The sequence below is a fragment of the Bison bison genome, unplaced genomic scaffold, assembly GCF_000754665.1.
Source record: "Bison bison bison isolate TAMUID 2011002044 unplaced genomic scaffold, Bison_UMD1.0 scf7180017864456, whole genome shotgun sequence".
Classification (NCBI taxonomy): domain Eukaryota; kingdom Metazoa; phylum Chordata; class Mammalia; order Artiodactyla; family Bovidae; genus Bison; species Bison bison.
The window spans coordinates 25,442,398-25,459,556 of NW_011495018.1; the positions used below are offsets into that span (position 1 = coordinate 25,442,398).

The window sequence follows — 17,159 nt, forward strand, 5'->3', positions numbered from 1 at the left end:
GGGACCTTCCTGATCCAGGGATCAAATTGGTGCCTCTTATGTCTCCTGCATTGCCAGGAGTGTTCTTTAGCATGAGTGCCACCTGTGAAACCTCTCCTGTATCATATTAGACCTCAAAAATCTATGCAGCTAATTTGTAAAAAAGGAAAAAAAAAGTAACTGCTACGTGTAGAGTCAATCAATAAAACAAGTAGTCATTGAGCATCCTTGATTTGCAAAGACATCTTGTTAGGGTGAAAGTTCAGTGTAAAATGTGTGTATAAAACATTGTCCCTATTCTCAGAGAGTGCAAAACACAATTTGGAAATAGACAACTCCACTAAGACTGAAGTAACAATGCCTAATAGCCTATGTGCTAGAGGAACAGCAGATAATAAGAGCTTCACAATTTCAAGGAAGAGTCGTACCCAGCTTGGAAATACACAGAAGGTCTCACAGAGAAGATAGTCCTGCTATGGACAGAGAGGCCAGGAGTGAGGCAGAGAAAACTCAGGGAAATTTCAAAGGGCAAAGGTTCCTAAAGGAAGCAGTCTGGAAAACAATGGACTGGAGAAAGTTGGAAAGGCGGGGGTTGGGGGAATCAAACTTGCCCTCAAATACAAGTATGATTTATCTCAATAACATACACACACACACACACACAGAGTCCATCACTCAGTAGAGCATCTTCTTTTCTTTTCCCTCATTTTAAAATCTATTTTGCACCTCCTTCCAGTGAAACTCAAAATCTAAACCAAGGCTTCCCTTGCCTGCCTAAAAATGTTAGTTACATCCAGTTTTCTCTAAGAGTCATAGAGTTCTTGGAGTCAAGAATTTGGGGCTTCACATTTGAGGGGGTGGTAGGCACTGGAAAGGAAGGGGAAGATTTAGTGAGACCTAGATTTTCACAGAAATAAAATCCTAGAGAGGCTTAATTTCTTGGAGATTTTCATTCCCACATTAGACAAGTCACTTTGGACAGAAATAGAATGTGGCTTTGATAAATTACTTATCTCATCTCTGATTACTCATTTCTAATGAGACTTGATTCCAAGTAATCTCAAACCCCAGCCCAAGTCCTGGTCATTTCCACATCCCATTGATAGAATAAAATGGCAATTTCACCACAGGATTCAGAGGGCCACTAAAGTTCCCTGTAACAATAATGACCCATAACCCCAGAAGTCTGGGGTTTCCCCAGGGGACTGGGTACCCAAAGCAAAGAAAGGACAGCACCCCAGCTCCACATCTTTACAGCCTCTGGAAAGCCATCCTCATATTCCTAGTGATCAGTTGGACTTCACCCGTGCATCTTCCCTCTACCAGTGATGGTGCGTCTGGACTCACCTGAATGAATATATATTCATCCTGGACCACCAGGGAACTGATGTCGATGGAGCGGGCAAAGGGCCCACTCCGAGTAGTCTCGGCACATTCCTGGATCCTGCAGGTGAGGTAGTGAGCATCTGAAAGGGGAGGGAAGAGCAACACTTAGACACAGGGGAAAATGGTCAGCAAAGCTCTCAGCACACAGAGCTTTACCTCCTGGAAACAGGGATGCAATTTAAAACAACCATTCTACTGCATTTTCTCGTCCACAGAATTTGTAATAATTTTTTTAAAAAGAATATCTAGTTCAGGCAAGGGAGCAGGAAAGAGTTAATTTTATATCCCACCAGTTAAAGAGAAATTGGTACAGATTTCTGGAGGAACAAATTTGAAATATGTATCAGAATTTTAAATGTACATATCTTGTACCAATAATGCTAACTCAAGTGATGTTTTCTAGAGAAATGTTTGTATATCTTCACAAAGAGGCAAGGGCAAAAATGTTCATTGTGGTATTGTTCACAGCAATGAAAAACCAGAAGCCGGCTAAATGTCCGTGAACTAAGGAACATTTAAATAATCAAAGGTACAGATGCTACAAAGCACCACACTGCGAAAAAAGAGACTTCCCAGATGGTGGTAAAGAATCCACCTGAAATGTAGGAGACACAGGTGACGCAGGTTCGATCCCTTGGTCAGGACGATCCCCTGGAGGCGGCTATGGCAACCCACTCCAGTATTCTTGCCTGCAGAATCCCATGGACAGAGGAGCCTGGCGGGCTACAGTCCATGCAGTTGCAAAGAGTCACACACAATTGAAGCGACTGAGCACACACGATCACCCACGGCATGATCCAATGGATGAAAAAAAAAATCAAATAAAGATGTCTTTATAAATATAGGTTTGTGCCATAACTGCATAGAAATAAAATGTTTTAAAGAATACCTACACAAATGAACTATGATTAATTCTGGGGAAAGGAATGGGCTTAAGGAGACAGAGTTAAAGTGGAGCCTTTCCTTTTTATATTATACACATCCTTATTTTGTCTACAATAAGAATATATTTACTTATTATATACTTGTAAAATCTTCCTCAATCAACCCCTGAAATCTATGCAGTGAATGAGAAATCCAGGAGTCCACAGGTGTGTTTCTATAAAGAAACCTCTGCATACACCTGCTTTAAAAATAATGGTGTTTAAAAATAAATGGGTCAAAGTAAAAAGTAGAGATCACTTTAGGGTTAAAAGCAGAGAATTCTTTGTTATTGTCTAAAATGACATGCATTACTACATACATCTAATGCATTTGCCCACTTAAATATGTACACAGGTGTGCATGAGTACTGGAGGCGACATTGGAAGGCGTGATAAGCAGCAGAGACAAATGAAGGCAAAACTTTAAATGAACAAAAATTTATAATAACTGAGTTTATAACAAGGGTACTTTAAACTATCCCTAATTCGTGTTCTTTAATTAAGTGATTGATGGAATGATCCAGCAAGTACTCCTTCGGTATATATAACATAGTGGATATTATTTTAAAAGCACCAGGAATATGGCAGTGAGTGAGGCAGAGATTTTCTCTTCTGAAAGGCCCTGCTGTCTAAGAAGGGGTTCACACATATCTGTAGCTAGCTATTACACACATTTATTAATTAACACAATGCTAATTTAACAAAGAAACATGTTTTGGTAGGAAATGAATTCACTACATGTGACAGTCCTACTTTTCAAATGTCTATATCTGGGCAAAGTCAGTTTGCTTTGGTATCCTACACCCAGACACATCAAACACTGATTTCATTCTCTCCATCAGCAGTCTCATCATCTGCCCAGCAGCTCAAGCCTCTTCACTTTTCTTTCCTCCACATGACATGCGACGACCCAGCTGGTCCAAACCTTGAATTCTGTCCCTAAAGTGCTTCCAGAATCTCTCTTCTTCTATCCATGACCCTTGCCACTTGCCTCAACAAGGCCTTCCGTTTCACAACTGCTACTCAGGTGCAGGATGGATTGGAACCTGGCTGAACCTGAGGAAAGGAGCCAGCATCGTCTCTCAACCCTAACCTCAGCTAATCCCTCCTGGGTCAAAAACCATCAACAGCTCCGACTGACAGGGGACAAGCCCAGATATTTTTCTGTGAAATAGAACGTCTTTTAAAACTAGCCTTTGAAATCAAATGTCTAAGGGGCCAGGCGAATAACATAAGAGGAAACTGAGTTGGGAAAGATGATGAATGACAGCTGGCACATGGCCTCAGTGTCTTGGATCACTGTGGATCAGCTGGGACTATAGTAACATGGCCAACACTTGCCTCTTTATGGGGGAGCTGCTTCTCTGCATCAGTCATCATTGAGATGCAGGAATAAGATGTTCTGAATTTCTACATCAAGGTAAAGGTCCCAACTTTTTTAATGTGAAATTTCCTGATGTTTAAAAAATTGACAGTTAATTTAAATTTAAAATATGATGCAGGCCAAACAGTACAAGGCCAAACGAAAAAAAACCTACAGCCCAAACAAGCCCAGGAGCCATTCATTTTGCATCTTGATTCTGTGATTTAGTCCCTCCCTATCCTCCAGAGAAAAGACAGTGCCCCATCCCCCTATGCCTGAAGCATTAGCAAGACCAGCTTGCTTCCTGTTCCCTGAGTGCAGCCTGCAGGCCCCTTCCTCTTTGTCTCCATCCACACAGAAAGCCAAGAGTGGCCTGGCTTTGCACGTCTGGCTGGAAGGACAGGGAAGGCAAGAAGCCCAGGCTACCGTTTGGAACACATGGCCTGTCCACCAGGAATATTCTTGGCCCCACACTGCCTGAGTAATTTGTTCCTAGAATAAAGCACTAAAACCCAGCGAAATGCTGTAAATACATGTAAAGAAACCACAAGTGTTGACATGACAACCCGCTTCTTTCTTGACAGCCAGTGCCCTGGAAAGCTCCTTATACCAGTAATCAAAGGTGTGCACAGGAGGACATCTGTTTATCCCTCCCACGGGCTCATTTCCTCCCTGTCTATTTGTTATTTACTCCCACACTTGGACACTTTGAAAAAAGAATCAGGTGTATTCGAGGCCACCCCAAACAAAACTAAAACCTACCTAAACCTTGGACCCTAGTAGGTCAGCTATTGTGCCAAACGTCCTATTTGCTGGCTCCCACCCTGCTTACCACTGCCCAGCATGGAACAAAAGGTCCATTTCAACAGGAAAGCAGCACTGAACTGAATTTTAAAAGTCAGGGGCCTTGTAGTTTTTGGTCAGACTCATATTTGAGAAGTCTCAATACTTTTATTTTCCAAAACAAAGAGACACGATAATAAGTGCTACTGCACCCACTGTCTGGGAAGAACCCAAAGTGGGGGGCCTGGGGAGAGGAAGGAGTCAGGCAGGCCAGGCTACCAGGTGAAAACGACCGAAGGTCACAGCACACTGTGGGTGTCATAGGTGAGCAGGAGTCACCACTTGGCTCAAGCCTCTAATTTGCCAAAGGCCTTAAATTTGGACTTGGGACATTATCTCCAAATGAGGCTGAATAAAGATTCTATGATGAAACTGAAAGCAGATATTTATCATATAACTTGAGATTCCCAAATAGGCTTCTAATGACTATGACACTTTTTAAAAAAAATTATTTATTTATTTTCTTTTAGGCTGGACTGGTCTTCATTTCTACATGCAGGCTTTCTCTAGTTGTGGTGTGAGGGCTTCTTACTGCAGTGGCTTCTCTTATTGTAGAGCATGGGCTCTAGGGTGTGCAGGCTTCAGTAGCTGTAGATCTCCAGCTCGAGAGCACAGGCTCAGTAGAAGGGCTTAGATGCCCAGTGGCATGTGGAATGTCCCCTGCATTGGCAGGAAGATTCTTAACCACTGGAACACCAGGGAAGTCCCATGCCTGTGGCACTTTTGTATGTTTTAATAACACAAGATGCCCGATAAAGAGGAAGAGGTCCAGATCTCTCAAGGATATTGTGGTGTAAAACAAAGGCCTCTGGAGGTAGAAAGTTGTTAAGTTGCTCAGTCATGTCTGACACTTTGCAACCACATGGACTGCAGCACACCAGGGTTCCCTGTCCTTTACCAACTCTGGGAGCTTGCGCAAACTCATGTCCATTGAGTCAGTGATGCCATCCAACCATTTCACTGTTCCCTTCTTCTGCCTTCAATCTTTCCAAGCATCAGGGCCTTTTCTAATGAGTCAGCTCTTTTGAGTTAGGTGACCAAAGTATTGGAGTTTCAGCATCAGGATCAGTCCTCCCAATGAATATTCAGGACTGATTTCCTGTAGTATTAATGGGTTTGATCTCAGTGCAGTGCAAGGGACTCTCAAGAGTCTTCTCCAATACCACAGTTCAAAAGCATCAGTTCTTTGGCATTCAGCCTTCTTTATGGTCCAACTCTCACATCCAAACATGACTACTGGGAAAACCATAGCTTTGACTAGATGGACCTTTGTTGGCAAAGTAATGTCTCTGCTTTTTAACATGCTATAAGGAAAAGAGAGAAATTCAAATCCTGAACTTGCTACTTGCTGATTATCCTTGGTTAAGCAGTGGTACCCCTTTTCATCTGTGAAGTGCAAACAAGCTAGTATTTGTCTCTCAGGACTGTCATTGGGATTAAATAAGATTAGGTATGTTGGTGATGGACAGGGAGGCCTGGCGTGCTGCGATTCATGGGGTCGCAAAGAGTCGGACACGACTGAGCGACTGAACTGAACTGAACTGAACTGATGAAATATGCTTAGTATGTCGGAGAAGGCGATGGCATCCCACTCCAGTACTCTTGCCTGGAAAATCCCATGGATGGAGGAGCCTTGTAGACTGCAGTCCATGGGGTTGTGAAGAGTTGGACATGACTGAGCAACTTCACCTTCACCTTTCACTTTCATGCATTGAAGAAGGAAATGGCAACCACTCCAGTGTTCTTGCCCGGAGAATCCCAGAGACGGGGGAGCCTGGTGGGCTGCCGTCAATGGGGTCGCATAGAGTCGGACATGACTGAAGCGACTTAGCAGCAGCAACAGCAGCAGCATGCTTAGTATGTAGTTGAATACACTTTTAAAAATCAAAAAAATTTAGTTCTTTTTGTATTATGAAGAGAGAAAGAAGGGGATTTAACACTCAGTATCCTTCAAAGGCAGAGGAACCAGAGATCAAATTGCCAACATCCGCTGGATCATAAAAAAAGCAAGAGAATTCCAGAAACACATCTGTTTCTGCTTTATTGACTATGCCAAAGCCTTTGACTGTGTGGATCACAATAAACTGTGGAAAATTCTGAAAGAGATGGGAATACCAGACCACCTGATCTGCCTCTTGAGAAATTTGTATGCAGGTCAGGAAGCAACAGTTAGAACTGGACATGAAACAACAGACTGGTTCCAAATAGGAAAAGGAGTTTGTCAAGGCTGTATATTGTCACCCTGTTTATTTAACTTATATGCAGTGTATATCATGAGAAATGCTGGACTGGAAGAAACACAAACTGGAATCAAGATTCCCGGGAGAAATATCAATAACCTCAGATAGGCAGATGACACCACCCTGATGGCAGAAAGTGAAGAGGAACTCAAAAGCCTCTTGATGAAAGTGAAAGTGGAGAGTGAAAAAGTTGGCTTAAAGCTCAACATTCAGAAAACGAAGATCATGGCATCCGGTCCCACCACTTCATGGGAAATAGATGGGGAAACAGTGGAAACAGTGTCAGACTTTACTTTCTGGGCTCCAAAATCACTGCAGATGGTGACTGCAGCCATGAAATTAAAAGACGCTTACTCCTTGGAAGGAAAGTTATGACCAACCTAGATAGCATATTCAAAAGCAGAGACATTACTTTGCCAACAAAGGTTCGTCTAGTCAAGGCTATGGTTTTTCCTGTGGTCATGTATGGATGTGAGAGTTGGACTGTGAAGAAGGCTGAGCGCCGAAGAATTGATGCTTTTGAACTGTGGTGTTGGAGAAGACTCTTGAGAGTCCCTTGGACTGCAAGGAGATCCAACCAGTCCATTCTGAAGGAGACCAGCCCTGGGATTGCTTTGGAAGGAATGATGCTAAAGCAGAAACTCCAGTACTTTGGCCACCTCATGCGAAGAGTTGACTCATTGGAAAAGACTGTGATGCTGGGAGGGATTGGGGGCGGGAGGAGAAGGGGATGACAGAGGATGAGATGGCTGGATGGCATCGCTGACTCGATGGACATGAGTCTCAGTGAACTCCAGGAGTTGGTGATGGACAGGGAGGCCTGGCGTGCTGCGATTCATGGGGTCGCAAAGAGTCGGACACGACTGAGAGACTGATCTGATCTGATCCTTCATACATTCAATTAATAGCAAGTAATGTTGTGCTTTATTGTGGAGAATCAAAAGACCATGATAGCACAAATCCTACTAGTAAAGTCATACTGTGGATTGATATCACTGTTCATTTTCTCTAAATGCTATAGGTGTTCAGACAAGGAAGAAAAAGCATGCCTGAGCTGGAATAATCAAGGAGGACTAATTGAAGAAGGAGAGATTGCTTGGGTTTAGCCTGGATGGAGAAGTGTTCTATGAGAGAAGGGAATTTTTAAGAAAGAGAGTAAAAACTGTATGTGGATGTTTAGGTAGGGAAAGCCCTTGGAAGGTATTATATAATTACACAATAATTGGTGGACATTGATAAATCCTTATTTTTGAACTTAAAACCAGAAAGACTAGACTGAATGAAATTATCATTTGGTTACTCTTGTGGTAAAACCTGAGAGGGATTTCCCAAATGGTTGATAGCAACATAATCTTCATGACTAGTGTATTTCTAAATATCAAATGCCCTTATAAAGTATTTCTAAGATTTGGTACAGTCACTCCTCAACTTACAAAAACTAAAAGTCAAAGGCTTTGTTCCTTGCCCTGTGAATAGAGATCTGCTTCATAACTTTATTGACTAGCTATAAGGTGGTACCATCACACCACTGTGCCAGCCTCATGCCTCCCCATCTAGCAGATGGCAGGCCAAGGGTCTCATTTGGTGACAAAGGGTGACTTTAGATTCACTGATTCATTTCTTTTGTATTTGGTCAAGGTGAATAGAGAAGCTGCATGCATTGGACACTCCCTGAGGTTTCAGAAACCTGAGAATATAAGTCTGATTCTTGCCCTCAGAGGAATCCCAGACCAGTGACAGAGACAGGATATTTACACAAGTGAACATGCCTTGGGATCTGTGCTGCAGAGTCGCTAATTAGAGAACTTAGGAATTCTGAAAGAGTATGAAGAAGATACCCCAGCATCCTTAGTCTTCCCAAAAGGCTGCATCTCCACCAGGAGTTTTGTAAGGCAAGCTTCTCATCCATCTACATCAATGAGTTTCACAGTGAAGTCCAGCATTTTTCACTGTCAAACCTTTCCAAAAGGATCACCTCCTTAGAAGCCTGGATTAAAGTCTTGTCATCTTTCCTCTCTCCTAGCACTGACTTTATAAAGCTTCAGTAAATGCAAAATGCCAAAGAATGCTCAAACTACCGCACAATTGCACTCATCTCACATGCTAGTAAAGTAATGCTCAAAATTCTCCAAGCCAGGCTTCAGCAGTACGTGAACTGTGAACTTCCAGATGTTCAAGCTGGATTTAGAAAAGGCAGAGGAACCACAGATCAAATTGCCAATATCCACTGGAACATTGAAAAAGCAAGATAATTCCAGAAAAAACATCTACTTCTGCTTTATTGACTAAGCCAAAGCCTTTGATTGTGTGGACCACAACAAACTCCGAAAAATTCTGAAAGAGATGGGAATACCAGACCACCTGATCTACCTCTTGAGAAAACTTCATGCAGATCAGGAAGCAACAGTTAGAACTGGACATGGAACAACAGACTGGTTCCAAATATGGAAAGGAGTACATCAAGGCTGTATATCGTCACTCTGCTTATTTAACTTCTATGCAGAGTACATCATGAGAAATGCTGGGCTGGATGAAGCACAAGCTGGAATGAAGATTGTCGGTAGAAATATTAATAACCTCAAATAGTCAGATGATACCACACTTGTGCCAGAAAGTGAAGAGGAACTAAAGAGCCTCTTGATGAAAGTGAAAGAGGACAGCGAAAAAGTTGGCTTAAAACTCAACATTCTGAAAACTAAGATCATGGCATCTGGTCCCATCACTTCATGGCAAATAGGGAAACAGTGGAAACAGTGACAGACTTTATTTTGGGGGGCTTCAAAATCACTGCAGATGGTGACTGCAGCCATGAAATTTAAAGATGCTTGCTCCTTGGAAGGAAAGTTATGACCAACCTAGATAGCATATTAGAAAGCAGAGACATTACTTTGCCAACAAAGGTCCATCTAGTCAAAGCTATGGTTTTTCCAGTAGTCACATATGGATGTGAGAGTTGGACTGTAAAGAAAGTTTGAGCACCGAAGAATTGATGCTTTTGAACTGTGGTGTTGGAGAAGACTCTTGAGAGTCCCTTGGACTGCAAGGAGATCCAACCAGTCAATCCTAAAGGAGATCAGTCCTAAGTGTTCATTGGAAGGACTGATGCTGAAGCTGAAAGTCCAATACTTTGGCCACCTGATGCAAAGAACTAACTCATTGGAAAAGACCCTGATGCTGGCAAAGATTGAGGGCAGGAGGAGAAGGGGACAACAGAGGATGAGATGGTCGGATGCTATTACCAATTCAACAGACATGAGTTTGTGTAAGCTCCAGGAGTTGGTGATGGACAGGTAGGCCTGGTGTGCTGCAGTACATGAAGTCACAAAGAGTTAGACACGACTGAACTGAACTGAAATGCAAGTTAAGCTTAACTGAATTACATTACATTTTTGTTACATTCAGATTTACGAGTATGTTTTGCTTTTAAGAGTATTAAATATTCAAACTATCCTAAATGTCATGCCTCCTGCCATCTCAGAGAGGAAAGAAAAAAAAAAAAAACTTCCCATGATTCTTTCAACTTCCATCCCTTTGGGTATACTCATATTGTCAAAATTTTAAAAAGTGAATTAAAATTGTGAACAAAAAGCAAATTCTGCTCTTCAGGTCTTTTCTTAGAGAAATATTCAGGAGCTATTTATTTTAAATAACAGTGCTACTGTTACTGCTACTAGGTCGCTTCAGTCGTGTCTGACTCTGTGTGACCCCATAGACGGCAGCCCACGAGGCTCCCCCGTCCCTGAGATTCTCCAGGCAAGAACACTGGAGTGGGTTGCCATTGCCTTCTCCAATGCAGGAAAGTGAAAAGTGAAAGCAAAGTTGCTGAGTCTTGTCCGACTCTTAGCGATCCCATGGACTGCAGCCCACCAGGCTCCTCCATCCATGGGATTTCCAGGCAAGAGTGCTGAAGTGGGGTGCCATTGCCTTCTCAAATGCAACTAAGTGAAATGGAGCAGATTCCAAGAAACTCTGAAAAAATATTTAGCTTCCAAAAGCCTCCCTTTTCTCGCCTGGGGAGTCAGACTAACCTATTTGTAGGCATAGTGCGAAACAGCAGAGACTGACATTTTCAAAAAAGTGTCCAATACAGTACCCAAGACAAGGTAGGTACCACAAAACAGCAAGAAAAGAAAAGATAGTTACCATTCCTTTCTATTGTGCTTATGGATTTAGAGTTTTGGTGAAACTTCTTTGTACCCACAGGAAAATTCTAGTGTTTTTTCCTTCCTATGGCATGAGGGTAATCTCACAGAGTTATAGACGTTTAGAAATCATAGCAATTCTGAATGCCTTAGGATTCCTAATGCTCCATTCAAGGCTCTTTCTGCTCCACCCACTACATACACTCACTGTGAATATGATGACTAGGTGGTAACGATGATGATGATAATAAGTAACATTTTTGAGCCTTCACTCTGTTGTCTGGTTCAATAAAAAATATGTGTGTTAAACTGATTATTACAAGAATGTTACGAGCCATGCAGGAATTATTGCAACCCAGATAAGAAGTTACAATTATTATGACTCCTTTTCATAGATGAGGGAACTTAAGCAACGATTAAGTAAGTGTATCTGAATTCCATGGCTCTAGAAGGTGACAGAGCTGGGATTTGCACCCAGGCGACTGGACACCAGAACCAGTAATCCTAACCACTGTGTATTTAAACTGTGAAAGGAAAACCAGGCTGAGAATCAGACCAGAATCAGAATCAGACCAGAATCCACCAGAATTCTGGTTCTTTCCCTGTCACCGACTATCTATGTGTGACCTTGGGCCAATTGTTACATATCTTGGTGCTTTTTGGAAAGTGATACAATTTGAAAACTTCAAATACAGTCCAACTATTTTCTTTTTTTAAATTCTGAGATCCTTTATCAAGTGAAAGTGAAAGTCACTTAGTCGTGTCCGACTCTTTGCGATCCCATGGACTATACAGTCCATGGAATTCTCCAGGCCAGAATACTGGAGTGGGAAGTCTTTCCCTTCTCCAGGGGAATCTTCCCAACCCAGGGATCAAACCCAGTCTCTCTTGCATTGCAGGTGGATTCTTTAAGGCAAAATTATTTGCCTTACTAATGACTGAATGCTCTGTTAAGATGTAGTGGGTTTAATCTTGGCTTAGTCAGAAGGTACAGTAACTCATGAAGAATTGATAATGGTTCCAAGACAAGGAATGGTACTACACATGCTATGGGCTTTGATTCTAGAAATGTGAAGTCTAGACATTTCAAAACCCTTAGCTCATGTACAGGTGCACTTATTTCAGAGTCCTATAAGGCACACATATAGCTTATGCTTGAGAATTTCCAATCAAGAGAAACTCACTACTTCACAAAGCAGTCAGCATCATTTTGGGGTTGGTTTAATGGTTACACATTTGTTCACTGAATTGAAATCTGCTCATTGTAAATTTTATTCCATGTAAGAACCTTGTTAGACAATTGATGAAAAAATGATACCAAAAAAATATCCCTTATATTTGTGTTTTCAAACATGTGAAACACTGGAAGATCACAGAAAGGTTAGAAAAGCTTGTCCAAGGTCAAACAGACCCCAACTTAACTCTTAGTGAAAGTCACTCAGTCGTGTCCAACTCTTTGCAATCCCATGGATTATACAGTCCATGGAATTCTCTAGGCCAGATTACTGGAGTGGGTAGTCCTTCCCTCCTCCAGGGGATCTTCCCAACCCAGGGATCGAACCCAGCTCTCCCGCATTGCAGGCAGATTCCTTACCAGCTGAGCCACCAGGGAAGCCCTAAACTCCTAGGGTACCACATTAATACTCTGTTGATACTCAGTTGTCTCTTGGATGGGGAATGTGTATGTGACTGAGTAAGTGCGTGAAGGAGAAAGAAAGAGAAGAACATGAACAGAAATATTCACAGGGGACATTGATGACATTCAGAGAAAGATGATTTCCAGAAGAGAATGGGAGAAAAAGCCATTGAATCTTTAATCTCACAGCAGAAACAGGCTTTACACTGTTATTAACCAAATTGGTTGGCTTTGCCCTGTTTAAACTGTGCCAAGGCAAGAGAGAACTCAATGGTTTTAGTTTAATCTGGAAATCTGACTTCCAAAGAGGAGGACCAGGACTGGGGAAGAGTGGAGATTCTTACAGCAAAAGAAGAAAAGGGGCCTATTCATGTTGGATTTGTTCAGGAGTGTTGGAGCCAAGGTTAGAAACAGGATTGTCAGTGCCACACCACGGCACTGAAGAGCCACATGCCCTAATGCCACACCTGCAGTCCCTTCATTCCAGGGCAGTGCTGTCCAATGGACACACAAGTGGAGACGCTGTGCCGTGCTCAGTCACTTCAGCCGTGTTGCTCTGCAGGTGCTACAGAGAAGTGTAATTCCCAACCCCAGTACCAAGGCTCCTTTTCCAGGCTTATTGAGGACAACTGCCCCTGGGCTGTGACTTCAGTACCGTGCAAGGTATAGGATCCACACAGCAGTGTTCCTGAATAGGCACCTGGATGAAAATCACGTTGGGAGTGTGTGCTTCATAATATGGAGACTCCCAGGTCCTGTATCAGACCCCTTAAAGCAAAACCTCTGGGGGGACCCCAAGAATCTGCAATGAAAACTGCTCACCAGAGGATGGTCATGAATGCTACCTGTTGAGCAAAATGGCCATGTGAACTGAGATGAAAGAAGATGAAGAGAAATAGAATTTACTGCTCAAGATCCCTTTGACTATAATTTTCAAAACAGCAATTGGCAAATGTATAACATAGGGTTAAGGGTCTGAAACAGGCTGATTAATGAGCAGACTTTTCAATATGCCAATAGAAGTGGTATAATGAAAGAAAGTCTGAGGAATTAAAAAAATATAATTATCTAAGATCCACTATTTCACCTGATTTAAGCTTCTTAGAGACATTATTGTTCTTTTAAATATATGAATTACAAAAGGACTCAAGGGATCTAGGTATTATTTAATATACAAACACAAATATTTGTGTTTATTTGTCACCGTTATATTTTCCTTGGTAAATGTTCTGTCCAACCTTTTTCCTATTTTTTAATGGGTTGTTTCTTACTCCCATGTTTTAAAAGTTCTTTATGTGTTCTGGGTATAAGCCCTCTGTTAGTTATACGACCTACAAATAGTTTCTCCCACTGTCTTTACTGCGTCTCCTGAAGAACATTTTTTAAAAATTTTGATGAAGTCTAATTTATCAGTCTTTTACTTTATCAATTTTTCTCTTGGTGTCAATCTAAGGTCTCCTCTATTTTCTTCCAAAAGCTTTATAATTTTATATTCTACATTTAGAAATACAATCCATTTTAAATTAGATTTTGTATAAGTTGTAAATCACAGGTAAAGGTTTGTTTTTCCCATATGGTTGCCCAAATTTTTCCAAAGCCATTCATTAAAAATTATTATCCTCTCTCCACTGAATGTTTTGTATCCTATAACCCTGCTTTACATATTTGTTCTAGAAGCTTTCCCCCCCAGATTCCTTGTGATATTCTATAAAGAGAATCATGTCAATGAGAATAAAACAGTTCAGTTTTTTCCTTTGTAATCTATATGAATTACATTTCATTTTCCTACTTTTCATGCACTCACTGGACTTTCAGCATAATGTTGAAAAGAGGAGTTAATAGTAAACATCCCTGCCTTTTTCCTACACTTATGAGGGGAAGCATTCAACATCTCAATATTAAATATGATGTTAGGATTGGATATTTCATAGTTTATTAGAAGTTCTCTTTCATTTGTAATGTGTTGAGAGTTTTGTGTTCATGCTTTTATCCTTTCACTAGGCTAGCCATGTGAATTTGCTGAAATTCAAGTCTAAGTCAAATTCAAGTTTAAACTACCACATCAGGGTGAGGGGGAAGGAAATATATTTTGTGCCATGTTACAATGATCAAAAAGATAGAGATGTATGTGTATGCATGAGTGTGTAAGAAAGCATTCACCACACACCAAAGAAGAAAGAAATCATGCATTTCATTAGTGTATGCAAAATAAAACATCCCTAGTTCAGCTCAGTCTTCTGTGCACTTTCTAAATAAAGGGGGGGTTAGAGCCAATTCACTAGGTTGAAAGAAGATTCTTTGAACTGTTGAAAAATTGATTTTATAAAACCTAAAAAATCACACAGAATTAATATATACCATATTTTAACATAAGTGTGGCACATGACATTTATCCCTATTTATATTTCTGTCTGCTGAGAAATGGAGTGTTTCCTGCTATAACAACGATTTCACATCATCAGCAATTCCAGCCCTCCAAATGTGAATTCCTGAGCCCTAAGAGCACTTAGGATGGAGGAGAATACCTGTGATCTGGCAGGCACCAGGCTGCAGCCACTCCCTATGGTGAGCACTGAGGAACTCAGGATGTGAAAAGCACAGAATACTGGCCCCAGATATGAAAGGAATGATTTCAGTGAGCCCAGACTCTTGCATCTTCCCATATGAAGAAAAGTGCTGTATTCTTTAATTTGGGATATCTGGCTTTTCTTTAATTCACAAAATATTTTTGATGTTCAGACTACCTTCCCTTTGTTGCAGAATTCTATATAACCTGACTACTTCCCCCACCTCCTCAGATCAGCTCTCTGAGGGTTACTTGAGATGCTGTCTCCCAGGCGTGATGTCCTAAAAATTCCCACCAAATAAAACATAACTCTCAACTTTAAGTTGTGATTATTTTTTAAGTTGACTCTGCTTTTTTCAATTTTTGACAAAAGGCCAGGAACTTTTCTATGTGTTTTGCATTTTTAATCTTATAAAATTCCACAGCAATCCTGCACTATAGGCCTTATTCTAATGTGGACCAGAATTCTTGAACTTTCAGAAAATAAGTTTAAGCTTAATGTAAGAAATTACTTTTTTTTAAAAGGGACAGAAACTTTGCTATTTGTCCAGCAACAAAAAAGGATATGTGTTAAGCCTGAGCTCATGGAACCTGAGGACATACTATAAGGGGTTGTTGGTGAAGGGATTCCTGTATCAGGTAGAAGGTCACACAGGCAGATACCACAGATCACACATATGGCTTAAAAAGGTTGACATGCAATCAAGGCCAGGGCCAGCTTTGTCCTGAAAACTGGCCTGTGGTTCATATTCTGAGAGCTGCTGTCTTCTCCCCTCTGGCTCCTCTACTACACCCCTTCAAACCCCTCCATCTCATCCTTCCTCCAGTGTTCCAGTTTTGTTTTGTTTTGTTTTTTTCTCCTTACCAGTAAGAGTAATTTAGAATTCAGGTTTCACCACACTTATGATCACTGAATTTGGATACGTGGCATTATCTCCCTAAATCTTAAATAGCTTTTCTGTTAAAAAAAAAAAATGTACAAACAGTGTGGGTCATCCCTTATCCTTGAATGCTTCAGAGACTTACATTTATTCAAGAATCAAAAAAGAAAAAGGAACAAAGGCAGGAAGGAAGGAACTCAGTAGACTGACAGGCATAGAGTAACATGTCAATTGCCTTCTAACTCTTTTAAAAATAAAAACAAAGCAAATAAAATATATTCCCCAAAGTGCATGTTTTTATCATACATCTGTGTTTGGCCTCAAAAGCAGTCGATTTCCCAAGGACACAGCTTACACAGCTTCTTTACTTAATGTATCCTGAATGATATCCTAATGTCAGCATACAGGCCAAACACAATCTCCTTATGTTTGTACATTCAACCCATAACCCTGAGGTGAGCAGGGCAAGGATGAGTGTCCCCAGATAATAGGAAGCTGGAGAACAGAGCGGTTAGGGGGTCTCGGTCTCATAGCTAATGGGTAGCAGAATCCAGGACCTCAACTCACAGTATGGTACTTTGATCTGCTGCACTGCTAGATCACTGTTATTTTCATGGATTATTTGGGTCTATTTATGACCTAGAATATGCTAATTAGTTTTCATATATTTTACACATTTCATGTATATCATATATATTCACATATTTAATACATTTTAAGTTGATCTTTTTTTTATTGGACAGGAAAGGCCCCTATGGATACTTTCAATTTCAGTTTAGTCTTAAGCTGGTACAAAATGATACTTTATCAGTCAAATTCTGTTTAAGATGCATATAGGTGCATGATGGACTAAGGAGTGAAATCCTGGATTCCATTGCTAACTTGCAGGGACAATAGAGGTCTTGCTCAGCATGGTATTTCCAGGGCTGAGAAATTTGCCTGGCACACAGTAGGCCATTCCTAAATATTTGCTGAACGGATGAACAAATAGTTTTGCAAATAATTTTTCCAGTTACATTTTTTTCATAATCTTGACTATGTAAAGGTTTAGTTTTTTTAAAGCTTGCAATCCCTGCAATTCACCACGTGAATGCAAAATACCACGATGAGCTATGGACATTCCTATTTGAATTACACTGAAGATGCCAGGAAATTACTAACAGGAGCCTCAAAATTCATCTCATTAACTCCCATCCCCAG

At 41.0% G+C, this 17,159-nt stretch overlaps 1 protein-coding gene across 1 annotated transcript in view; it reads right to left on the reverse strand.

Moving 5' to 3' along the window:
- The window catches only part of SORCS3 (sortilin-related VPS10 domain containing receptor 3), a 640,372-nt gene that overhangs the window by 160,602 nt on the left and 462,611 nt on the right, over positions 1-17,159 (reverse strand). The window contains exon 7 of the mRNA XM_010859391.1: positions 1,327-1,445. Within this exon, the coding sequence (XP_010857693.1) occupies positions 1,327-1,445 (119 nt within the window). The remainder of the gene's footprint in view (positions 1-1,326; positions 1,446-17,159) is intronic.